This window comes from Lolium rigidum, chromosome 4, assembly GCF_022539505.1.
Source record: "Lolium rigidum isolate FL_2022 chromosome 4, APGP_CSIRO_Lrig_0.1, whole genome shotgun sequence".
Lineage (NCBI taxonomy): Eukaryota > Viridiplantae > Streptophyta > Magnoliopsida > Poales > Poaceae > Lolium > Lolium rigidum.
In genome coordinates, this window is record NC_061511.1 from 139307599 (window position 1) to 139334592 (window position 26994).

General features: G+C 45.0%; 2 protein-coding genes across 3 annotated transcripts; both read right to left on the bottom strand.

Annotated features, from left to right (window-relative positions):
- Positions 1–11945: 11945 nt before the first annotated feature.
- LOC124647562 (pentatricopeptide repeat-containing protein At2g20710, mitochondrial-like) lies at positions 11946–13547 on the bottom strand. The gene is given in 3 exon segments (XM_047187484.1): positions 11946–12004; positions 12007–13219; positions 13290–13547. Coding segments are annotated over 3 exon segments (1530 nt in total).
- Positions 13548–14675: 1128 nt separating this feature from the next.
- LOC124708464 (kinesin-like protein KIN-6) lies at positions 14676–24510 on the bottom strand. Of its 2 annotated transcripts, none has more exons than XM_047240147.1 (21): positions 24409–24510; positions 22323–22528; positions 21798–21921; positions 21400–21494; positions 21082–21217; positions 20890–20955; positions 20679–20741; positions 20528–20578; positions 19911–19993; positions 18275–18389; positions 17708–17762; positions 17348–17448; positions 16865–17107; positions 16622–16709; positions 16468–16541; positions 16275–16340; positions 15842–15971; positions 15546–15674; positions 15306–15465; positions 15118–15205; positions 14676–15038 (listed from the first exon to the last, which is right to left on the bottom strand). In XM_047240147.1, exons 2-21 carry the CDS (start codon positions 22505–22507, stop codon positions 14931–14933), a joined length of 2160 nt encoding a protein of 719 aa, XP_047096103.1. In that variant the 5' UTR covers positions 22508–22528; positions 24409–24510; the 3' UTR covers positions 14676–14930. The 2 variants fall into 2 exon arrangements, with proteins under 2 accessions (XP_047096103.1, XP_047096102.1); XM_047240146.1 differs by having other exon boundaries at positions 15118–15202; positions 24409–24492.
- Positions 24511–26994: the final 2484 nt, after the last annotated feature.

Genomic DNA, 26994 nt, shown 5'->3' on the forward strand with positions numbered 1-26994 from the left:
ATGACGAGGGCGGCCGGCCGGCGATGCGCGCGCGCGGCGTTATACTGGATCGACACGGCGCGCGGCACACGTACGTGGAGGGCGGCGGCGACGCACTGCGGCGGCGGCGACGGCGTCTGCGGCGACGGCGAGGCTCTCGGCGACGAGCGAGGCGCGTGATGCGCGAGGCGCGGTGGCGCGGCGAGCTCTCGATCGGCAGAGAGACGGAGCGAGCGGCGAAGAAGACGATGTGTTTGGCGACGGTTCGGGAAAACTATTTATAGCCCTCCCTTTAGTCGCGGTTGGCGAGGCGACCGCGACTAAAGGGCACCCTTTAGTCGCGGTTGGCCAACCCAACCGCGACTAAAGGCTTTTTTCGCCGGTTTTTCGTTCTCACACGCACGAGACCTTTAGTCGCGGTTGGCGAGGCCAACCGCGACTAAAGGTATTTTTCGAATTACTTTTTGTTTTTAAAAATGTTAAAAATACGTAAAAACTCGAAAAAATAAAACTAATTCAATTCAAAATTTTAAAAATACAAATAATATATCAAAAACTTCAGAAAAATAAAACTAATTCAATTCAAAATTTTAAAAATACAAATAATATATCAAAAAATTCATAAAAATAAAACTAATTCAATTCAAATTCTTAAAAATACAAAAAATATATCAAATAAATCAGAAAAATAAAACTAATTCAATTCAAATTCTTAAAAATACAAATAATATATCAAATAAATCAGAAAAATAAAACTAATTCAATTCAAATTCTTAAAAATACAAAAAATATATCAAATAAATCAGAAAAATAAAACTAATTCAATTCAAATTCTTTAAAATACAAAAAATATATCAAATAAATCAGAAAAATAAAACTAATTCAATTCAAATTCTTAAAAATACAAATAATATATCAAAAAAATCGAAAAATAAAACTGATTCAATTCAAATTCTTAAAAATACAAATAATATATCCAAAAAATCGGAAAAATAAAACTAATTCAATTCAAATTCTTAAAAATACAAATAATATATCCAAAAAATCAGAAAAATAAAACTAATTCAATTCAAATTCTTAAAAATACAAATAATATATCAAAAAATCAAAAAATACTTTCCGCCACTTTCTTCCCGCCACTTTCTTCCCGCCTCTTTCTTCCCGCCACTTTCTTCCCGCCACTTTCTTCCCGCCTCTTTCTTCCCGCCACTTTCTTCCCGCCTCTTTCTTCCCGCCTCCCGTCTTCCCGCTTCCATTTTTCCCGCCATTTGTCACTACATATAGGTAGCCCCGGCTTGGCCGACATTATCACATCTCTACAATCTTTCATCACTCTCTCATGGCTTCCACCGCACCCACTCTAACCTACCGACAGAGTGGAGGAGCTTTGCGCCTCGAACTACCCTTGCCCACCGGCTACCGCGTCCCCGCCGGCCGGAGCCTAGCGCGCCGGCGTGCGTGCCGGTCCCTCCCGTCCCTCGTGGTACTGCGCGCCGGCGGCCATCACGAACCACTACTACCTCGACCTCACGCCGGAGCAGCGGATGAATCCCGCCGGCATCCCGATAACCAAGCATACTTGGGACGCCTTCTTCATCAATCGGCGTGAGAGGGCGCTCGCTGGGTATGAGGAAGACGGTCCGCCTCCCGGAAACTTCCATGAGGCCGGCCGTCGGCTATGGTGGTACGGCCGGACTCGCAGAGCGTCATGGACTACATCACGGCCAGCGATATCCCCCGCCTGCGCTACCCTCGCTCGAGCCACGAGCACCGCCCGACGACAACGACGACAAGCATGGCGACGACGACGCCGGCAACTTAGAAGGCGACGACTACCGGCACAACGGCGGCGGCTATGAAGACTACGAGTATGCATATTATACGCCTAGGCAGGAGTATGACTAAATCACTCCAAAATTAATGTATGCGGGAGTATGACTTAGTCACTCCAAATTTCCCGTATGCAGGAGTATGACTTAGTCACTCCAAATTTCCCGTATGCAGGAGTATGACTGAATCACTCCAAATTTCATGTATCATCAGTGCTATCTCGAGTCAATTGAATCATTCGAAAATGGACACCAAACACATCACGGGTAATATAATTCACATGATCCATTCAACAAAGTTTGGTACACTAAATTATTACACATCATTTCTTTCCCTGTGTCCCTGCTTGCTTACGATTGTGCCGTATCCATGGAGCATCCTCATCATTTAACTTAATGCTTGGGTCGGTGTTCACTTTGAAGGGTGGAATTTCAGCAAACATATTATAATCTTCTCGACATGTCCGTCTTGTCCTCCACTCCCACGATGTTTCTTTTCCCTGAAAGAACAATGTGGCGCTTTGGATCATCGCATGATGTACCGATCGTTTTCTTATCTTTCCGTTTCCTCGGCTTGCTACTCATGTCCTTCACATAGAAAACCCGAGCGACATCTTTCGCTAGGACGAATGGTTCGTCAAGGTAACCAAGATTGTTGAAATCCACCATTGTCATTCCGTATTGCTGGTCCACCTTTACCCCACCTCCCGTTAGCTTGAACCATTTGCACCGGAACAAAGGGACCCTAAAGGAGGGTCCATAGTCAAGTTCCCATATCTCCTCTATGTAACCATAATATGTGACCTTTTGCCCATTCTCGGCTGTCGCATCAAAGCGTGACACCACTCGTTTTGGTTGGTGCTCTTTTTATCTTGGGCGATCGTGTAAAATGTATTCCCATTTATCTCGTACCCTTGAAAGTCGTTATAGTCGAAGATGGTGTCTTGGCCAACATGTATAGCTGATCTACAACATCTTCGTCACTCATTAAATGTTTTCTCAACCAACCGCCGAAAGTCTCCATGTGGGCCTTCCTAATCCGGGATTCGAGCTTCCTGTGGTTGTCCGAGCGTAAAATATTCTTGTGTTTCTCAAAGTACGGAGCCACCAAGCTGGAATTGGTCGAACAGTGTGGTGTGCTTCAGTCGCAGAATGGCCGTCCATACATATCGTTGATTTCCTTCCGATCGTGCCTTTTCCACTTAGTCTCCCCTCGTGCCGCGATCGAGGAAGACCAATCGGCTTAAGGTCGGGAACAAAGTCAACACAAAACTCAATTACCTCCTCATTTCCATAGCCCTTGGCGATGCTTCCTTCTGGCCTAGCACGGTTACGAACATATTTCTTTAATATTCCCATGAACCTCTCGAAGGAGAACATATTGTGTAGAAATACAGGACCGAGAATGGAAATCTCATCGACTAGGTGAACCAGGAGGTGCGTCATAATATTGAAGAAGGATGGCGGGAACACCAACTCGAAACTGACAAGACATTGGATCACATCGTTCTGTAACCGTGGTAGAACTTCCGGATTGATTACCTTCCGAGAGATTGCATTGAGGAATGCACATAGCTTCACAATGGCTACTCGAACATTTTCCTGACAGAGCCCCTCAAAGCAATCGGAAGCAATTGCGTCATAATCACGTGGCGGTCGTGAGACTTCGGGTTTTGGAACTTTTTCTCCGCCATGTTTATTATTCCCTTTATATTGGACGAGAATCCGGACGGGACCTTCATACTCGCTCGGGCATTCAAAAAAGATGACCTTCTCTTCTTTGGTCGAGCGTAGGCTGGCACGACCTTGAAACCGTTCCGGATGCAGGTCATCGTGGTCTTTCAAACTTTGCTCGGTCGTGCCGTGCTTCCTTTGTATCATTTGACTTCCCATACACGCCCAAGAAGCTTAGGAGGTTCACGCAAATATTCTTCGTAACGTGCATCACGTCGATTGCAGAGCGGACTTCTAGGACTTTCCAATATTCTAGCTCCCGAATATAGATTTCTTCTTCCACATGGTCTGCGTGCTCCGTCAGCCTCCCTTCTGAACCGATTGTCCGCCAGACCCTTTCCAAAGATGACTTTCAAATCCTTGACCATATCAAATACCTCAAGCACCAGCAGTGTTCCGTAGTGCTTCGGCCGGTGATCTGCCTTGCCGTTGTAATGCTTGCCTTTCTTTCTTATCGGATGACCTTTCGGAAGAAATCGACGATGCCCAAGGTACACGTTCTTCTTACAATTTGGCAAATGTACACTTTCGGCCTCATGTAAGCAAGTGCGTGCATGCATTGTATCCCTTATTTGACGAGTCCCGAAAGGTTACTAAGAGCAGGCCAATCGTTGATGGTTACGAAAAGCAACGCTCGTAGGTCAAATTCCTCTTCTTTGTGCGCATCCCACACACGGACACCAGGTCTGCCCCACGACCGTAAAAGTTCATCAACTAATGGCCTTAGGTACACATCGATGTCGTTGTCGGGTTGCTTCGGACCTTGGATGAGCACCGGCATCATAATGAACTTCCGCTTCATGCACAACCAAGGAGGAAGGTTGTAGATGCATAGAGTCACGGGCCAGGTGCTATGGCTGGAGCTCGCTCGCCAAAAGGATTCATGCCATCCGTACTTAGACCAAATCTTATGTTCCTTGCGTCACCTGCAAAATCTTTGAACTCTCCGTCGATCTTTCTCCATTGCGTTCCATCTCGCAGGGTGTCTCAACTCCCCGTCCGACTTACGGTCCTCTTTGTGCCATCGCAACAACTTGGCATCCTCTTTGTTCCCGAACAGACGTTTCAACCGTGGTATTATAGGAGCATACCACATCACCTTGGCGGGAACCCTCTTCCCCGGGTTTCGGCCCTCAACATCGTCACCAGGGTCATCGCCTCGATCTTATAACGCAATGCAAGTGCATACCGGGCATTCATTCAAATTCTCGTATTCACCGCGGTAGAGGATGCAGCCGTTGATGCATGCATGTATCTTCGTAACCTCTAAACCTAGAGGGCAGCACAACCTTCTTTGCTTCGTACGTATCAGCGGGCAACTCGTTATTCTTTGGAAACATATTCTTCAACATTTTCAGCAAGTTTTCAAATGCCGAGTCAGCTACACCTGCCCGTGCCTTCCATTTCAGCAAATCCAAGTGTGCAGCCCAGCTTTTTCGGACCATCATCGCATCCGGGTACAGCGCCTTCCCGTGATCCTCTAACATGCGATCCAAATTCTCCCTCTCCTTTTCGGCTTCGCAGACGTCTCCGTGCATCAGCAATGGTCCGACCAAGATCATCAACGGGATCATCACGTGCCTCTTCTTCACCTTCCCCTTCACCTTCCCCTTCACCTTCAGCGATCCTCCATGAAAGTATCACCGAAATGAGCAAGATAGCTTTCATCGATGAAATCATCCCCTTCTTCATCTTCTTCCATTATAACCCCTCTTTCTCCATGCTTGGTCCAACAATTATAGCTTGGCATGAAACCGTGCCGAGCGTGTGCATGTGAACATCTCTTGAGGAAGAGTAACCCTTCCGATTCTTACAGCTAACACATGGACAGATAACAAAACCCCCCCGCTTGTTCGCATTAGCCACTACGAGGAAATCTTTCAAACCCGTACTGAACTTCGCTCGGAGAGTCGGTTACCGTACATCCATTGCCGATTCATCCGCATTATTATAATATAAAATATATAATTAACCATCATGCATTTGTTAAACTAACTAGCTACAAACAATATAAATTAAACAATGAACTACACACACATGCATATTTTATCAATGACACATCAAAGGTTCAAGTTGCTAACCGCGATCGAGGAGGAAAAAATAAATGAGAAAGCTCAAGTGTGGCTCCAACACTTCATATCATGTTTGTTTCATGCTCTTGGGGCATTTCATCAAACACCCTATGTGCATAAGAGGAACCAAAAGCAAACCTAACACTCACTTGTGAAGTTTGTGAAGAGAATGGCTCCAAATGGCTAAGTGTTGGCTGCTGGATGGGTATATATAGGAGGGGCTTTAGTCCCGGCTGGCTCCGGCCAACCGCGACTAAAGGCCTTCGAGCACCTGTTAGTCGCGGTTGGCCTCGGCCAACCGCGACTAAAGCCCCCACGTGCACCACCGGCCACCGTGCGCCCGGACCTGAGCCTTGGTCGCGGTTCGCCACACGAACCGCGACTAAAGACCCCATTAGTCGCGGTTCCTTTACCTTCGCGACTTATGGGGCTTCCCGGAAGCCTGTTTTTCTACCAGTGTTCCAGCGATGATTTTAGGCGAACGCTACGCGTCGGGCGGTAGATCTGGGGCCAAAAATCGGTTGTCCTCCACGCCGTCCGATGGCGATCCGACGGGCAGAATCAGCCGCATTAGGAAGTTTACATTATAGCCCCCGATTTTGTGGAGAGTCAACCCGCAGTAATATATTTATCAGATAATAGTTTAAATGCAGTTTTACATTTGCCACCCTCCTTTTCTGGAAACCAACCCGCAGTACCTCCCTAATGTGAAGAGTATTACAACAAAAATCATCTCTCCGCGTACAAAAAATATATACTATTACAATAAAAAGTCGCAATATTTTTAAAAAGTAATGTCACAAATAAAGTGGTTAAACCAACAAATTGTTTTGTTGGAGATCAATTTACAACAAAAGTAGCCATTATTATTAACAAAAACCGGAGACTATTACAACAAAAATCCATATGTTTACAAAAAAAAACATTAATTTGTTACATATTGAATTACAACAAAAGTCACCAACTTTTTTTACAAAAAGTCACAGACGATTACAATAAAAAATCAATATGTTTGCAAAAATGATGCAAAGTGGTCAAGCGATCACCTACTATTTTATCCAAAAGTCACAAATGGTTACAACAAAAAAAAATCACTTTATTAGCATCAACAAAAAAAAATGTTGTCTCTTTACAACAATTGTTAACAACAAATCCTACAAAAATTACGGATTGTTTACAACAAATAGTTCATCATCTCACTCATGTGTTTTGCAGCGAAACCATTGTTGGGCCGAAAAAACAAGCCCATTAAGCCGAAGCGGGAGCGAGGCCGGACGACCGTCGCCGGATCGTAAGCATTTTCCATGATTTTATCTGTTTCTTCATCAGCCTCAAAACCATCTTTATTCATGCCATCAAGTAAATCGGACAGTGGCCCTGCATGAACATATTTTTTTCTATAAGCAATGTAACCGGTAGGAGCACGTCCATCAGTGACGAACACGCTGAATCGGTGTAAACCAGTCAACTGCGTACCTTTTTTGTTTTGTTTTGAGAATTATCAGCTGCGTACCTGCAGTGTGTTAAACTGGCACTGGGCCTTGCGCTGCCTAGGCCCACATGGTCTCCCGTAAGATCCTCACTCACCGGACGAAAGCAGCCCAAAATCCCTCACGACCGCCCAGCCCATCCGAGCCGTCGTCGACAGCAGAAACCTAGGCAGTAGGCACCGCTGCCGATACCAAATGACCTAGTAGCTCATTTTCCCCGCGCAAGCCGTTGCCCGCCGGCCATGGAAACCGAGGTCTGTGCATCTGGTCCGAAGAAGAGGAAACTAGCGTCGTCGCCAGCGCCGGTGGAGACGGATGCGTCGCATTCCATACCTGTAGCGCCGGCCATGGAAATCTCTGGAGTGGGTGGAGAACAGGGAAGCACCGATCGCATCAGCCAACTCCCCGACGCCATCCTCAGCGACATCGTCTCCCTCCTCCCGACCAAGCAAGGCGCCCGCACCCAGATCCTCGCTTCCCGGTGGCGCCACATCTGGCGCGCCGCTCCTCTCAACATCGATTCCCGCGGCCTGCCCACCATTAGCTTCAACCTGGATTCCGTCCTACTACGCATACTCGCCGCCCACCCAGGCCCCGGCCGCCACCTCTTCATCCGCGCGGACCACCAGTGCTCGGAAGCCACGGTGGAGGCCTGGCTTCGCTCCCCCGCCCTCGACAACCTACAGGAGTTCCATTTCCGCTACGACCCAGAGTGCCAACCGTTCAAAATCAAAATCAACTGGCAACCGCCGCCGCCATCCACCTTCCGGTTCTCGCCCACCCTCCGCGTAGCCAGCATCGGGAGATGCCGCATCCCCGAAAGCACCGCCCAGGCACTTCGCTTCCCTCAGCTCAAACAGCTTGCGCTCCAGCGGGTCAGCATCTCGGAGCACTCGCTGCACAGCTTGATTGCCAGCTGCCCTGTCCTGGAGTGCTTGCTGATCCACCACAGCATGGGATTCAGTTGCCTCCGGATCAACTCTCGGCGTGCTTGTTGGTTGGCGGTGGTCGGATGAGCCCCACTTCAAGGAACTGGTAATCGAGAATGCGTGTTATATTGTGATCCAAATTCATATACTAAAGGGAGGCTAACTTCTGACGAGCGGATCGAGGCAGTACGGATTGTTGGTACCGCCTATATATACATCTTGTAAGCCGCCGGCTAGGGTTTATCAGATTATAAGATAACCCACGGCGTTTGTAAACACTCCCCGAGATAGTGAAGTTTTGCTGGCTGGCGCCCATGGTTTTTTCCCCTTCTGTGTTGGAAGGGGTTTTCCACGTTAAATCTTGTGTCCCCTGCGTGTGTTCTTGTTTCGTTCTTCGTTATTTATTTGTCGCTTTTATAACAATGTGCCTCGTCTTGAGAGGCTGCTCCGACTTAATCTACTTGATGGACTGCATGTGTCGGTGATATCCGCTCCGAAGCTCAACACCTTAGGCTGGCTTAGTAGTGCAGATTACCACTACTCCACGGTTACTCAGGTATTACCTACTGTGTAGAGAACTTACATAATAATCTTTCCTTGTTAATTAATGGCCTAATGTTGAATCTCATTTCATGCTCGATGAAGGGATTGCGCGCTGATAGTCGGATGTCGGTGGTGCACACTCTCAAGGTCTTGGCTCTCGATATGAGTCTGCTTGATTTGGATAAGGTTATCGAGTTAATGAGATGCTTTCCGTGCTTGGAGAAGTTGTATATCTACAACAAGGTGACCAATATTCCTGGATTGCTCATAGCGTTCAGCTCTTGTTTTGACATGTCTAATGTTTCTGAAGTGGCTGATTAGCTGTTGCCATGTTCTCTTTTTCAGTCAAGGCTTGGGTGTGGATCTAGGCCAGGGAATTTTTGGCGTCGTAAACATCAGAACCTTCAAATCAATCTGAAGAAAATAGTGCTGGAATCTTATTGTGGCATCAAGGCTGAAGTTAACTTTGCCAAAATTTTCGTGCTTAACGCGAGAGTGCTACAGGTAATGACATTTCATATTGAAGCCAATGATGCGGAGTTCGTTGCAAAACAGCTGGCCATGCGTAAGCTGGGGGATAGGGCTTGAAGAGGCACTCGGTTTCATTTCACAACTGATAGATGTATCCGCGATATTTCTAAGAACATCCATGTCAGTGATTTGGATTTAGTTGATCCGTTCATAAGTTGAAACAGGAGTTTGCCCGCTCAAGAGTATTCCTTGCCTATCCCATTTTGCCCGTTGTCCAAATTTGGATATTTCCATGTTTGCACTTAGTATTACCTTATGACATGTCAACATACTATATGTTTCATCAGTTATTTGCTTCCTGGATGTCAAGGTTTATTCAAATGCAATTTGTTGTATGTTTAGAATGTTGCATGCTATGCTCGTCCAATGTACATTAACTGTCTGGAGTATGGATGGATCAGCAGTGATGTGGAGCATATGGATTTATGCGTCTATCCAACAGAAATCGTTTCTAAACTAATTGCTTTTGGTCAAGCCTGGGTTGTGTGTGGGCACAGGCTGAGATTTTGATCAAGTCTGGTTTGGCTGTCGCCACAGGCCTGAATGTCTGCCCCAATGGGTTGCCGTCACTATTCCACATCTCAAGAATGAAAAATGACTATGTTATCCACCGTCTGCAGGGAATTACTACGATATTTTTTCTGTAGATTTGTAATTTTTATGGTAGGCTGCTGAGTGCTGACACAAATTCTGATGATGGAAGCTTATCAGTGAATCGATAGTCTATTATGCCTGTGAAAACTCTGGATGTTTTTCTGCAGATTTGTTTGTTTTATGATAGTCCACTGACACAAAGTCCAAAGATGGAAGATTCTGAACTTCTGCAGGAAGCACAAATGGTCTTGCTATTGAAGTGAGACTTATCTTTTTCGTTTTGGCTGCTGATTGTAAATTTTACGACAATTTGTTGAGTGCTGACATTTCTGACATGCACAATTGAATGTGAAGTTTGTAAAATTATAAACATGTAGAGTAGCTTCTCCTGTTCTTAATTCATCAGTTCAAAGTTGAGGATAAAAAAGAATGAGTATGCATTTTTGACAAATATGTCGACCTTGGAACGTGGCACCACAGGATAGGATGATATTGGTAATTCAGATTTTCCACCGCAGGTCAAGACAGGTTTATACCTGTAATTCATCTGGCGACAACCTCTCGTTGCACCACGCATAGCATGATCTACTGACACATTCTTTGAGCGGTCACGTTTGATCAAAAATCCAGTTACACCTTGATATCTGGTGAGAATTGTATATGCGCAAAACTATGACTCCACACAACTACAGAAAAATGAAAATATTGTACTGTAGCATTTCGTTATGATCCACGTCTTCTTCACCGTGGATATACGGCAGCCAGCGTACACCCAAGAGGAAGATCACACGCAAACTTAGCCACGCAGAGGAACAGCACATTCATTTAGGATGTATTCAGATCACGCGGTCTTCATGGACGATGGATGGGTGATTGACGGCTGACTGGACACACCCTACAACATGAAATACATGTCAGCACATTTTTTTATTTCCTTTTGAAGTGAAAGCAACACAAGTACACAACTCAATACGCATGGCTTCATAAGGAGCCATAGAGAAACAGAGAAAAGTGTCCCTTATCATCAGGGGCTGATGCTTGGAGAGAAAAAAATCCTTATCCCAGCGGCAATCTTGGAAAACAACGGCACATGTTCTCCAATGTTCTGAACTTCTGATAAGGTTCTCGTGTATAAGTTAACTTCAATGCTTATATTATTTTCTCAAAAAGCTAGGCCTGAAAGTAAATACCATGATGCAATTCTAGTGACTGGCATATTATTGCCTCATCTGGTCATCCCACATGAAGTGCCGCAGATTACAGGAATCAAACTGGATTTGCGAATGTGAAATGCACACTACTTCTAACTGTTCACTTTCAAGGGAAAGGAACTACATTTTTGGTCGAAAGTCAGAAATTAACATGTGCCCAAGTGATGGTTGAAATACAAGAACTACCAGCCATATACTGCAACAGTTCACCACACTTCATTGCAGCAGCAACTTTGATTGTTATCCTCATCCACTCTTGGCTACTTTTCAAAGTGATTCCAATCATGATTCCGCCTGGCTTGCTTGATAAGTGCCAGATAAAGTGTGTGATGCCAGGCCTTGCTGATGCTAGTGGTCGCTTGACAAAATGAAGACCATTACAGGCACAACTTGCCACCGCCTAGATCCAAAAAAAAATCAGCCATCTCTCCTATATTGGAAGCGTCATCTGTCCAGAGAGAAAAAACACAACTACTTCAAGCATAGAACGAAAGGTTATTGTGCAATTTACTTCAATTCAATAAGATGTTATCATGAGATTTACCAGCTTCGCCAGACGTGTTCCAATTGGAACTTTTAAATGCCACGAAACAGAAAAAACATAGGAGCAGTTAGGCCTCAAGTGGAAGAATATGATGAAGATAAGCCATACTGATATCTTAAGTAAAAAAACATGTATGAATTGAGATGGAATTAAGGAGAATGACATAAAAGAATGATTTGTGAGACTACTAAAAAATCGCATTGCATGATATCTTATCTGATACTAACAAAAATACAGATCTCTGTATTAATTGAAATGACCATACTCTAACGATATACTCCATCCATCCTAAAAAGGATGTCTCACCTTTATCAAAATATCATGTATTTAGACATGTTTTAGTGTGTAGGTACATGCAAATTTAGACAAAGTTGAGACATCCTTTTGTGGACGGAGGGAGTATTTGATATCCCCTCTGCCCTGTGAGGCCATCACATAGAAGGTTAAAAAACTGCAATGCCTTAGGTAAGCACTAAGCACTGGAGGAAATCAAACTAGAAAACAACCAAAGAAATTGTTCAATAATAGCAACCTGCGCATATCTACCGGCATATTCCAGCAATGATTCTATCTGTTTCTTCATTAGCCTCAAAACCATCTTTATTCATGCGATCAAGTAAATCTGACACTGGCTGTGCTGCATGAACATATGTCTTCAGTAAACCATGGTAAACCTCCCTTGTCAAAGGTACCAAACTCCGCAGCTGGCTTGCTATTTCCTCAGCTGCTTTAATATTCTTTTGCTCCGTGAAATATTCCAGACTCATTAGCACATTTGTCTGGTCAGGTTCCCATCCAAAAGTTGCGGAAGCAAGAGCTTTCCTTGTCATATCCACCGCCTTTGACACCTGGCCATCCTTGAAAAACCCACCAGCCAGTTTATACCAAGTATTAGCGTAAGGTGTCCTCCCTTTGGCAATGGCTTCATCCACGAGAGCTTCTGCTTTCTCCATAAGGCCATTTGCACAGTAGCCATTTAGCAGTAGGTTAGTTAACCGGATATCATGGTGAACATGCCTACTTTCCCACTCTCTGAAGGCTTTCTCAGCCCCATCGATGTCATTCATCTTAAGCAGTACACTTATCCTGCACATATACATCGAGTTGCATGTCGGCACTTTGGACTTATAGGCATTCCAAATGCGGTCCACCTCGCTACTCATTCCCAAATCAGCACACATAGAAAGCAAGAACCCGTATGCAACCCTGCCATTCTTCGGACTAATCCGCTTTTCAGATTCCTCAACAGCCTGCAGGGCCCTTCCTTGGAGCCCGGCTTTCATGAAAAGCCTGGCTACACTGGCATGTGAATGCCAACTCAGCATCTTCGGATCGGACTTCTCTAGAAGTTCCTCAACCCGATTGAGATCTTCAGCAGCTGCATACACCTTCAACAGAGTGTCGACAGTGAATACATCAGGCTTGATGCCACTCTCCTCCATAGCCTTGTACATGGTGCGCACCCTCTCAACCTGCCCGAGCTCCAAGTAAAGCTTCATCATCACATTGTAAGGATATGAACTCATCATCCCCATCTTCTGCATCTCCGCAAAGAGCTTTTCAGCCTCGTCAACGGACTTGGCCTCCGCATAGCATTTCAGGAGGGAGCCGTAGCACTGAGGTTTCTTGAGCTGAACTGACAAGCCCCCGAAGTAGGCCACGGCACTCTGGAGGCCGTGCACCTTGGTGAGCAGCTCCAGCCGGTAGGCGACGTCGCCGGGCGACAGGGGGAAGTGCCGCCGGTCGGTCATCCACAGGGACAGCTGCAAGAGCACAACGAATCAGCAAAAGCGAGGTGCAGAGTGTTCGCTTCGGGGTTAGGGTGATTGAGACCTCAAGCGCGTGGGAGAAGCGGCGGCGGAGGACGAGCTTCTTGATGATAGCCTGGAGGTCGTGCTTCTCGACGGCGCGGCCCTCGGCGACGGCCCATTGCTCCAGCACGGGGGTCAGCGGGATGCGCGGGATCACTGCGGCAGCGACCCGTAGATACAGGGAGTCGGCCCGCGGCTGCGGTGGTGGATGGGGTGGGGAGGCGGCGGCCGTGGAGAGGCGTCGGAGCAGGCCGACGCGAGGAGGAAGGAGGCGGTGCATGGTGGCGCGGGCGCTCCGGCGGTTTGGTGCGGGCGGCGGAGTGTGAGGGTTTGGGGAAAGGGGATTGGGCTGCTAAATGGGCTTTTCTGCAGAATGGGGTTTTGGAACATCTACCGAGGCTGGTAGGCTGGTTTGGTTAATTTTACCACTAGTTCATAGGTGTATCTGATCTCGACAAACATTATTATTTAGGAAAAAAGTGGGAATGATTCTCAAAAATATTCTGGATTATAGGGCATAACTTTTTGTGTTTTGCCACTTTTTTGGGCATCAAATTTTGGGCAGCAATTAGATGATGCAAAATAGGATCACTCAAACATGTAATAATCCAATGGTGAGGAGTGGCGCTCGGAAGTGGCAATTCGTGATTGGGCTTCGAGCGGCCGAAGATATGTTTTAGGGCTCATTGTAAAACTACATTTGGTGCCATATATTTACATCAGCAAACGCAAATTTTAGGGCGGGCTGTAAAAAAAATTAGGCCTTGTTTTTTTTATTTTTGGTTTGGGCATCTATTACAGTTTTTTGCCCAATGTGTTTCTTTTTTGTTTACATCATATGTTGGAGATACTCTTATGCATGGTTGATCTAAAGATTTTTTGGATTTCCAAAATAAAAAAATTAGTTTGCTAAACCTATCTAATAGAAATATTGGTTAGAGAAGAAGAGAAAAAAGTGTAATGTTTCAAAAATCGAAATGGTTGCAAAAGGTTAAAAGAAAAATATCTTAAGATAACACAATGAACTTCCATGCCATGAATAATTTCAAAAAGAAAACATAGTATTTCTTACTCCCTCCGGTCAGAGGGAGTACCTGAATTTTTAGGATTAGTTTATTGTTGCTTAAAACTTTTATAATATAATGTAGAACTCAAGAAAACGAACCTAATAAACATAGTCAGATAGGATAAGTGAAGTCATAATTCACTCCGAAGCACAACCAAGATGATGGAACCCAGGCGAGTTGTACACTTTGACCCTATGTCTCCAATGCCACCATACAACCCCACTCAAAAAACCTAGACCTGCCCTTATTTACAGGCCTGACACAAGTTGCCAAGGTTCCCCTCACCCACCGCTGAAGTGGAAGGGAACCCGTTTCTCTGCGGTGTTGTGTAGGAGAGGACGAGAGCAGAACTTTTGTCTTGGATTATGGCCACTGAAATTTATGAGCACATAAACAGATTTACAGAACCTGGCTCTGACAGGGACTTCAAATTTTCCCTTTCATCTGATGATTGGCCTTAAACCGGGTTCACAGAAGTCATAGAAAAGCAAGCAGCGTGGAGATATAGACAAAGCACAAAGTGATCATGATTTCACTATCTGTTATGCCACTTTTCTCTTCCTAAACAAAACAAAAAAGAAATTCTACTCTACTGCTTAGCTACGGTGGTGAGTCTTGGTGACCGGACGGGCTCTCAGCAGCTGAATTAGCTTCTCCGATCTCCCACCTGGAGCAGCCTCACCTGACGATTTACCGCCTACATCCTGCATTACCAACACAAGTTACAAATTCGTAGACCCCAAATCCAAGCACATTCATATAGAGGTTGTGAGAAAGATGTACCGCTGCCCTCTTCGCATCCACGGCAACATCCATGTTGGGCCCGGTGAACTCTTTTAGCATCATGGCCGATACCGGCAGCAACCTCCTGCTTTTACGAAACCACACCCACAGGTTGTTGTAAAAATGTTTACTATCAAGCTGATTCCTACAAGCAAGCATCTCCTCTTGCAGTAACTACACTCACTCACCTTGTACTTCTCTTTGTCTTGCTAGGCTGGGAAGCAGAAAGGTCCTCTTTTTTATCTGTGATTCCTTCTGCCTGATGGTCCTCCTTTTTATCTTTAATTACTTGTGATGGACAGTTCTCTTTCTCATCTGTAGTTCCTTCGGCATGCAGATGCTTCATTTCTGTTCAAAGATCAGGTAATTTCTTAAACAAAGTGCATCATTACCAACAACAATAACAGGCATAAGAAACAACTTTGAACCTTTTACATCAACACCATGTTGACTATCCTCCAGTTTGCTTAACTCTTCTTCACTTTGTTCCATGGGACCACAACCATGTGCGGACAGGCTGGCATGTTCACGCTTTATACATGGAAGTATATGATGATCTGCAGAAATGGTACTTGTATTTCAGTTATTGTCGAGCAGTTTAAGAGCTGTCATGCAAAGTGGAGATTCAGTTTGCGCACCATTATAATATATGATTTCTAATTCCCGTGGATGTTAGCATGTTAAATTATTCAGCAAGAAGAAAAACCAGATAAATATAACCAACCTGTAAAGCTTTGATCAGATGGATGATCCAAATGACTGGTTGCATGTGTTACAGCACCATCATGCACAGATGCTTGTTCAGAAAACCTCTCAGAATTATCCAATTTCTTATCAACCATTTGTCCCATTATCTGAAATAAGAGGCTAAGAAGGTTAAAAAAAATGTTTTCCCAGTTGTATTGCGAGCATATGTACTACCTCTGTCGATAAAAGGATGTCAAAATTTTGTCTAAATTCAAATGTATCTAGACACTTTTTAGTGTATAGATACATCTAAATTTAGAGAAACCTTCGACACCTTTTAATAGACGGAGGAGTAGTATTATTAATTGTGCTCCATCAACCATCCTTCGAATTTCTCAGCACAAGAGCTATGCTTAATGCAACACGAAACAACTTCTACATACAATAGAAAGTGAAAGAAAATTGTTCACCTCAGTACTTTCCTTTTGGACATTGCACTTGGGAACAAACGCATCAGAAGTACACGGTTCCTCTGTCTAGAAAATATGAGGATATTGTCTATCAGTACAAGATTCGGCGACTTTACTTGACACTAGGTAGCATCACAATGGTGAACTATGTGGTCATAAGGGAGTGCAGAAAGTCAAAGGATAACTATCAAACCTTCAGAGATCTCGAGTTCAACTCTTGATCCTCTATCAAGTTAGTAACAGAGGTATCACAGTCAACGAACTTCCCTGTTATAAAAAATGGATTCAGAACCCAAACAACCATTTGATGGTATGGAGCAGGACGCGTTTGTTGTGAACATACAAACCTTTCTTGTCAGAATTAGCTGAAGATTTTTCAGAATCGTAACATGTGAATTCTTCTGAGACCTCTTCTACTACTAACTCAGTGCCCAACTGTAGAACAAACAAAAGCATATTTAACTATTGTTTGGAATAGCAGAAAACTACCCAACCCTACCTCCAGTTTCCAAGTCATATATCATGAAAACACAAGGCACTAAATAAACAGTAAAAGTCAGGTACTATAAGTTGAAGTCTCCTTAACTTACATGGAAATCATCAAATGCAACGTCACTGGATCCCAGGTCAGTTTGATTAGATTGAGAAGCCGAGCTTAGATCAGCTTGGCCAGGGGATACAGCATCATTTTGCTCCAAATGGGTATCTTCAGCAACTGGAAGCTTCTCATGTGAACAAGACTTCAGGTCATTCAACTCCTTTTTCAGCTCTCTAATTTGGATGTCTTTCTCACTGAGCAATTCTTTCATGCTTCTAGCAGCGCTCTCGGATTCCTAATAAAATACATGGATAGAGGCGAATTAGAAAGGAAGTTTATCAGAAGAATTTGCCAATTTACTTAACAACTATAAACAATCACAAAACATTCAGGATTGCTACGTTTACAATAATGAGTTGTACAAGAAGTAGATTGCATCAGTATGCTGACTATATTAGCCCTCCACAGAGATTACCATACTAAAGAGCTTCAGCAAACTAAACATACATAAGAAACAAAATCTACTGCAGATTACCATAAGTTTTTGTTTTGAAACAGCCCATAGGGCCCTGAAAAGGTTCTTCATTATTTGTTCATTTCGGGACACTCTTTGCAGCTCTGAATTGAGAAATTCATCTGTAGGCATACATGAAAAAGAAATAATATTAGATGAATGTCGCGATAAGAGTTACTTATTAATATACTGATTGCTGAAGACATGTTGATGTATATTATACAAACAATGTGGTTTGCAATCAAAAGTACGATTCAAGAACCAGGATCAGAACTAAGACATAAAGGCCAACAATATCATCAGCTCCGCGATCTTAGTCAAAACCAAATGCATGAGATGAGCCATTGAAACAAATCAAATAATGGTGAGGGTAAAGAGAACCTCTTTCAGAAAGTTTAATTTCGTCAGATTTATCAACGCTGCCCTTTCCTTCAGCCTGCAGAACATAACACAGCAGATGGTTCATTCAAAAACTCCAACTAAGATATGAAATGTTCCATGTTTCTACTAGAGTCCAGAGATCATGAATCAGAAATAATAGTTGTAAACTAAAACATGATGGGATATTTGAGACAAGGGCACTCAATAGAATATTTGGCCCTTTGAGTCCTTACTTAGTATAGGTTTCTGAACTTAACACTAAAAATTGGCACATTGATCATTCAAGATATAGCACTCCATTCTATGGAAACAAGAGTAGTTGTTTTGAACCATATCATATGGGAGATGTTATTGGTCAAATAAATATGATCAACATGGAAGAAAACAATAAACATTTAGTTCATAGAGGGACTAGGCTAAGATATTTAAAGATTTGTCCAAAACAAAACTGTGAAATCAACATGCACCACAACCAAACATCTCAAGATCGCAGTAATTAATGGAGGCTCTGCACAGTACAGAAGTTAAATGGGCTGAAATCACTAGAAAATTAACAGCAATTTGTACCGTAAGAGCTTCAGGCTTATGAACTTTTCTTCTTTTCTTGTTTTCTTGGCAGATCAAGGAAACACTGCTTCTCTTTTGGGAAGCCAAGTCAGAAGAATCGTCAAGGCTGGTGTATCTGAAAAGATAACATGAAATAAAATGAATAATGAACAAGGATTACGAGTCGACAAGTCGAGCCGAGTCATCAGGGTACCGACTCATGGACTGGTCGTGACTAGTCTAGACTACTGCTGGACTAGTTGACATGTACTTCAGCAGTAGCTAGTACATATATGGCAACCAGGTAGGAGCAAAACCAGCAGAGGGAGGGCGTCACAATGCTTCTGGCCGCCGCCAATCAAGCCTGGAAATAGCTAGTGTTCTAACTTTCCATCCCGCGGGCTGAGAGCCTCACTTATTCATGCCAAAATTGAGTCAATCGACTCAAATACTAAGACTAATCTAGATTAGTCTATGACTAGTCGCTTGACCGCTCAACTCTACAAACTAGTCGAGTCGAGCAAGCTAGTCGACAGTCAAGTTAAGACTCATAGACTAGTCAAGCAACTAGTCTAGATTAGTCGTTACTCATAATCCATGATAATGAATGAATGATATAAATGCATGTGTGTATCAATGTTTTCTGGCGAATGCAACAGAATGACCAACATAAACTTAAGCAACACTAAGCACTTTAAGTTTTGTCTTAAGAGCAAGCACATTCTTGAAAAGCATCCCATTGGACTAGGTAATTAATACTATGCCTTTTTCATCTAGCTTTCATTTTTTGTTTAGAGAAAATAGGGACTCAAATTCAGGTCCTTGAGGACTTGAGCCCAGGGATGGTGGGATTGTACATCCACTTCCCCACCTAAGAAAGCTAGGCTCACTTCCTTCATCACATTTCCTTTCATTTGGCGCTTCTTCCTATGACCCTATAGATCAGAAGCCTCTCTTGCATAACATACTCCCTCAGTTCACTATTATAAGATGTTCTAGATAATTCAATGTGGACTAGATACAGACCGAAATGAGTGAACCTACACACTGAAACGCATCTAGATACATGCATTTTCGAAAAAACCTAAAGCATCTTATAATAATGAACAGAGGGTGTAATACTGAAGTATCATATTTCCAAATAATAAGGCTCGCTCTGACATTGGGAGGAACAGAATTTAGAAATGACAAAAGAAGCTCATGTTCCCTGCCCCAGTCTCTCTTATATCCCCTCTTGCATTTGACAATTGAAAACAGGCCATACAAAAAATTGTTAAAAGGTCATGTCCTGAGCCCATGTGTTATTTGTTCCTAATTTCTTGCAATGAAACTTTTATGATTTTTGTCTTCTTACACCTCTTTCTCTAATTCCATAAAATAAAAATTATGCATTTCTATAAGCGACATATTAATAAACAAATATCTGTCAATGGCTCCATTCAAGGCTTAGATAGGACTTTTGCTCCTTGCATTCTTTTATCTAACCCTGATAGGAAATATGATAACTGTTACACTAGGACTGATCTGCGTAAACAAGACTAGGTTATAACTCTAATTAGTGAAGTAAGATGCATCACACTCCCATGTTTTCCTCCCCTTTCTTCTTAAGAAGATAATACACGTGGAGAATAAAAGAGCATTGTTCAGATAATAATACCTTATTTTCATGTAAGGAGATGCTTGTCTGAGCAAATATGATGTATCCGAATAATCATCATCTCCTTGTTTCACGTTCAAAATCTGAGAAACAATAGAAATGCTAATTAAAAATGTGAACTAATCAATAGACAATATACACTGTTGTAGACCTCAGAGTAATATTGCAAATGAGAACTGACAACTCTTTCAGCATACAAAATATAGACTGCAAATGACATGTGAAAATGTGCCTCGATTGAAAAGGTAACATTCAGTTATCCTTCACAATAGCCAATGACAGATGCACATCAACCTCACTGAAGTTATACTTTGGGACATTATAACAAATGCAAATAAAATAATTCTTTAGGAACTGCCTCATCCAAAATTAGCCCCAATACCGTTATCCATGGAACCATTATTCCTGTGTGGGGCATAACGAGTGCTCACACCAAACTCCTCACATGGAACTCCCACTTGTGAGCTCCCTAGTCCTGCCTACTTTTTGAAGTGAATTTTAAAACATTCTTTATTGATAAAATGAAGTGTATTCAATAGAACATTCAAGTGTTCAAGAATGGCATTTCAGGAGCAGTTGATGTGAAAAGCAGATCATTTCAGGTCAGAGTGTCTTACAAGTGTCATTTTCTTCCTTCCTTCCAGATAATCTCTCAAGTACCTTGTCAACTATCAAAATGCAAAATATTTAGGACAAATAAAAAAGAGAATTACAAGTAAAAGTATGTGTTACAAACGTTGATGAATTGGATATTAATATTTAATATACCATTGAGTTCTTGAAATGTTTTTCCAAGGTTTTCTTCTGATTTTTCTGATGATCTAACAAAGCCTGCAGATGCCAGAGTTGAAAAAGGCAATCATTAGCAGGCAGGTACAATTCACTAAAATAGAAATAAGCAAAAAAAAAAAGTACATTATTTGGAAAGCAGCAGGTGCTGTGAAAAAGGAGGTACAAAAGACAAGGCAATTGGAAGTACCCTCAAACAGTTCCCAAAAACCATGGATGTGTTGTTGATGAAATTACTCTCTAACAACCTTGAACCCTGGAGGGAAAGATCAAATTAATGTAGACCAAGGATAATATCCAGTACAAGAAAAAGTGACATGACATGATTTCAGGATTGTTGCTATACAATACAGGTACTTAAAACAATGGTAGATTAACTGACCATATTTCCGGTGCTCTTTTTTCGCTCCGCGCCGGCAAGGTCTGCTATGGTCAGAACAGATCCACCAATTAGGTGCTCACTTTGTAGGTCATTATTTTTATGAGTAGCACGTACAGTGATAATGCACTGTGATCGGCTGCAACACAGTATGAAGTTAATCTTAATATGATCATATACAACTACAAAGATTGAGAAGAAAAACAAAAGGCACAGAGACTTAGAGAGGAAAGATAATGAAACAATAATGCCCATTATTCAGGACAAAGTGTTATTTTTTTTATTAAAGATCAGGTCAACGAATGTGTATAGAAAACATGCCTTGACTCGCTGTTAGCATTTGTTGCAGCTGTGCTACGCTTAAGCATACCACGTGAAACTAAGCTCTCAGCATCCATGAAATTTGAAATATCCACCTGCAAAGCAGCGAACAACTTATTGCATGACACTAAGAATATTAGTATTGATGTGCAATGCAAGTCAAATGGCATGTGTCTTTCCAAGACCCTATCTATCGGGTCCGAAATTAAGGCTAGTTACAGCAAGAAGTGCAAAATCCTTATAGGACAGGAAATAGGCATCTCATTCATCTTAATTCTGACCATCAAATTGAAATTATCAGGAAATTGCGGTCAGAGAATTTGAACTAATGTCAGAGTAAACATATATATGTCCCCATCAGGAAAATTCAAATTTCAAAGTGATTATTTTGAAGGTACCTCTTTAAGACCTTTAATTATAGATGACTGCTGGAGGACAAGGTCAGTTGCATCAGACAGTAGGTCGAGAATCCTTTCTGCTTTTCCTTCAGAAAGTATCTCAAACATTGACAAGCAAAACGATCTGGAAGTATGAAATGGAACTCGTTAAGAGATAGTAGCAGTTGCAATGAAATTTAAAGCATCCACCACAGCTACAAAATCTAGCGAGGATTTGCATTTTTGCAGATCGTGAGAGATATTTGAGAAAGGATGGGCAAGGGTACCATATTATTACATAGAAACCAAGGTCCACTTATATGCATGAATTGAAAGGGACAAGTTTGTGGTTAAAATCCAGAAATGTACTTTTTTATGATTTAGAAATTAGAGACTTGCATGTTTAAATAATTTTATAAACCATTGTATATTTAGATTCGAGATGCATCATTTGTCCTCAATCCTAGCAGACCCGCTATTACTATATGCAGCTTATACATAACTAACTGTACTAATTTGGTAGTAAAAACACCAAAACAGGTGTACCTTGTCGGTTGATTGCCAACATCGCTTTCATCTGCCGTATTGAAGATCTTCTGTAGCGTGAGAGGTACAATACCAGGATGTCTTGCAGTGCCAAAGACGGTATGCGTCTTCCCAGACCCAGTCGGACCCATTGCAACCAGGAGGCCACTCTTTCCTCCCAAAAAGTCATCCACAAGCGGATTCATCACTTGACTGAAGAGGTCATGCTGCATGGAGTTGAGGGAAATTAAATAGCATTCAATAAATGTATTGGCAGAGAGGGAACCAAGATCATCAAAATAACAGCCCGGTAAACAGAGATGTCTGTTCTAGAATAAATGGTCCTGTACAACTAATACAACCTTGCAGTGAATAATAAGCAGTATATTGTAAGGACACTGAACATCAAAATGCCTAGACGCAGATGCAGGTCAAACATGTTCTAATCCGGGCACTGGATCGAACATCGTAGGCCTTGTGGACAAATGCAGGTCGGAATGGACCTGATTTGTAAGGGTTTTGTTTTTGAACTTTTCTTGGGTATAGTAAGGGCTTCTTTGATTGACAGGATACGTATGGGAATTGTGTAGGATTTAGATCCTATAGGAATTTTTCCTACACTAGTTGTTTGATTCATAGGAACATATCCTATAGGAATTAATCATATAGGAATCTTGTAGTGCAAATCCTATAGGAATAAAACATTAGGTCATACCTCATGGAAAATTTCCTTTGGCACAATCAAACACAACTCATCTTCTATAGGATTCAACTAGCCATGAAACTCAATCCTATGTTTTTCCTATTCCTATGATTTTCCTATCCTATGAACCAAAGGATCCCTAAGCGAGGATCATCGTCATCATTAGAAGATTGAATTTTTGGAAGAGAATTCCGCCTGCCTTCCGGGTCGCTCACGCGGGCGACTCCGGAGGCGACAACCAAACCCTAGAAAACTACCCCCACTCCGGTGGTGGCGGCGCCCGGCCGCCAAAGGCGGGGGGTTGCGTGTGTGGCGCACCCCGACAGGGCTTCTTCGCACGGAGAGGTGACATCGCGCGGGTCGCGCGGCTGCGAGGCGGCTTGGTGTAAAAGCAGCGGATGCGGGCTTCGGCGCGGCGGTGCGGCGCCAGGAGGTTGCGCGGCGTGCTGGCTGGTGGCGGTGGCGGCGCACCTGCTGGAGGCGGCGCCAGGGCCCGATCTGGGCCTGACCTAGGCCAGGCGGGCCACATCCATGCGAAGTCGCTGGCGGCGGGACCTGCTGGCTGCCCCTCCCGCTATCTCCGTCCTCCCACCGTCCTCCCGTCCGTCGCTGGTCAAGGTCGCCTGGCATGCGAGCCGTGGCGGCTGCTCTGCTATGCCCCGTTGAATCCCGGCGGCGGAAGCTGCGGGCCGGTGCGGCGATGGCCATTGTCCACGGTGGAGCGGTGCAAGCACTCGCCTGCTCGACGCGCTCCGGCGGTGGCTGTTGGCGCTGCACGGGTCAGTGCCCCCTCCTGCGAAGACAAGTTCCTAGGCTTCCCCCCTGCGTGAAGATCTTCTCCAGCGGCCTGCTTCGTCAATTCCGGTCTGCCCTGCATCGAATGGTCATCGGAGGTCCTCATTCTTGGGTCGGGGCGAAATCCCTGTGCGGCAGCAGCCTGCGCTGTCAACGGCGGCGCCCGAGGGTGAGGTTACCTCCTTGGAGGCGTAGGGAGCGCAGCGCGAGCACTTCACCGACACTTGTACAGCAGTTCCTGCCGAAGCCCTGACTCCCACCTGCCAACTCTCTAGGCACAATGGGTGCGAGGTACGTCGGCCTAGGCAGTCATTGAGATGAAACGTCCCCGGAGGCGTCTTGCAACGGCGGTGTCGCTGCCCTGCTGCCCCGAATCCCGTTGCCTCGCCATTCTTGGTTGGAGGCTAGGCTTGGCGAGGCCTAATGTCTTTGCGGTCTGTAGAGGGCACCTCCTTACCAAGTTGTAGTCGCTTCGTCAGGACGGTCGTGTGCGCGTGTGTTTGTGTCCCTCCTTCTAGAGATTGTACCCCGGTGTCTTCATGTTCAATGAAATGAAACGCAAAATCTCTTTCGTTTTCTCGAAAAAAAAGGGGGGGATTTCAATAATACCTGCGAGCAGTCGGGTGGCAGGACGGCGGAGAATCCGTCGAAGACCTCGGTGCGGCCGCGCTTGTGGTCGACGAGCTTGGACTGCGGGACGGTGAGGGCGACGGAGTTGGGGCCCGTGGCGACGAGGCAGACCGCGTCCCCGGCCTGCTTGGGTGGCTTCCTGGCCTGCTGCTCCTTGGCCTTGGGGCGACCGCCAGGCTTGCCGCCGCGCTCCCGCTCCGGGACCGGGAGGGGGCGGATGCGGAGGTACACCTTCAGCCGCTCCTCCGCCGACTGCGACGAGGAGGAAAGCGCGATGGCGGTGGGGTTAGGAGGAGGAGGAGGGGGGATAGGAGAAATGCCGGCGTCGGCAGGGGGAGTGGGAGGAGGAGGGGGAGTAGGGGCAGTGCCGGTGTCGGCGGGGGGAGTGGGAGGAGGAGGGGGGAGGGGGGAAATGCCGGCGGCGGTGACTGCTGCTTCTTCGTCGAGGAGGCGTGAGAGTGGTTTGGATTTGGGTTTGGATTTGGTGGAGCGGGCCGGAGTCGGAGTCGGGGTCGGCGGCGGCCTGCCGAGGCGGGGAGGGTTCCGGCGGATGGTGGTGGGAGGCGGCGGAGAGGCCGTGGTCGAGGGCGGCTCGCCGCGGCGGGTACGGTTCCGGCGGGCTGTGGTCGGCGGCGGCGGTGAGGCAGCCATGATATTAGGGAGGGATTGGTTTAGGCTCCGAATGGAAAGGAATGGAGGCGGTCGGGGCTTGTGGGAAGGGGATTGGGAGTTTGGAGTGGGAGTTCGTCAAGGGATTCGAACGATTTCCCTCCGCCGCCTTCTCGGTTCGAGTTTATTTTGGAATCTCAAAAACTGCACACAAAAACCCTGATTGAGCACAAAAAAGAACAAAATTTCTTTTTCTTAAACCCAAACCCGGAAAGAAACCCCTCCACAGCATGGCTTCCTCTTCCCTCTTCGCCGCGGGGCGCCGCCCCGGCCGCGGGAGGCTCTTCCACTGCAGATCCCGCTCCCACATTCGGTGGTTGCTATATTAATACAGCGGGGCGAAAGGCTATTTCGAAGAGTCACCTTGCACCCGCATTAGGTCCATCCTCGTCGTTGCCGTCTCCGACACGGCCAACCGCGCCGTCACCGACTCCGGCTCGGAGCATGCTCCCCTCCCCCTCCTGCTCGATGTGCTCAAGGTTCAAGACGATGCACGAATCTTGGCGCGATTCAACAGCTGCAGTTAGCTCTAAGTGCATCTCCACCGGCGCGTCCCATAGCGGCCCCGGTAGCGTTTTGGGGGTGGCGTGGTTTTTTGGGCTCGCATCGGTGCGCCCTAAAAGGCGCCGGCTAGTTTTCGAGTCCAATAGAAGCGCCCGAAAGGACACAGATGTCGCCTAGAGGGGGGTGAATAGGCGGTTTAAAACTTTTACGAGTTGGGCTTAACAAATGCGGAATAAAACTAGCGTTTACTTTGTCAAGCCCAAATCCTATATACTATGGTTCACCTATGTGCACTAACAACTTATGCTAAGCAATAAAAACAACTATGTAATAGCAAGATATATAACTTCAAGCCCGATAGCTATCACAAAGTAAAGTGCATAAGTAAAAAAGCTCGGGTATAGAGATAACCGAGGCACGCGGGAGACGATAATTTAGTTCACACTCTTGCGACTGCTAATCTCCGTTGGAGAGGTGTGGTGGCTTAGTGCCCCCGAACGCCACAAATGGCCTCACCTTGAGGTGTGGTTGCTCGATGCACACCAACGCCACAAAGGCCTCACCCTAAGATGCGGTAGTCACACCACACACCGAGCGCCACGAAGGCGCCTCACCTTATTCTCCGGTGACCCTCGCTACAAAGGTCTAGGTCACGGTTCCACTAAGGGATTTCCTTCAAGGCGAAAACCGGGCCTTACACAAAGCTTGGGGCACACATCCATAATTTAATTGGAGGCTCCCAAGATATCGCCACAAAGGCCTCAAATCCGTCTAGGGTTTCAAGAACCCAAGAGTAACAACTTTCTTGCTTTCACTTGCACGAATCACTGTGGAGAACTCAAACCGATGCACCAAATGCAAAGGCAAGAACACCACAAAGATGCTCAAGTCCTTCTCTCTCAAATTCCAACAAAGTTACAAAAGTTATTGGAGGAATAACAGAGGAAGAACAAATAAGAGGAGGAACACCAAATTTCTCCAAGATCTATATCTAGTGGATTCCCCTCACAAAGAGAGGGGTTTGATTGGTCAAGATGTAGATCTAGATCTCCTCTCTCTTTTTCGTCAAATAGGTTCAAGAATCATGGAGAGATTAGAGGGAGAGGAAGCTTCTCAAGGTCAACAATGGAGTAGAGAGAGAGCGGAAGAAGCCCAAAAGTGCTGGGGAGAGAGAGGAGGAAGAAGGACTTAAAAGGGGTCTCAGATTTCTGCCCGTTGGGGCCAAAATCGCGACAGGCCGGTAGTGCCGGAGTGCTCCTGGCGGCACTGCCGGCCTCCCTGTATATACCCAAACACCCGATACGAAAACCTCAAGAACTTTTGCATCCGGACTCCAATTTTGATGATCTTGGGCTCGTTGAAATCACAACGACGAGCTCCACAACAATATGC

Excerpts from the sequence above, each read along its gene's own strand:
- LOC124708464 (XM_047240147.1), bottom strand. The coding sequence starts at position 22,507 with ATGAATCCGCTTGTGGATGACTTTTTGGGAGGAAAGAGTGGCCTCCTG. Across the intron at positions 20,956-21,081 it reads AAAAGAGCACCGGAAATATG|GGTTCAAGGTTGTTAGAGAG; the intron begins GTCAGTTAATCT and ends CTTTCCCTCCAG. Across the intron at positions 15,675-15,841 it reads ATCTGATCAAAGCTTTACAG|ATCATCATATACTTCCATGT; the intron begins GTTGGTTATATT and ends CCATTTCTGCAG.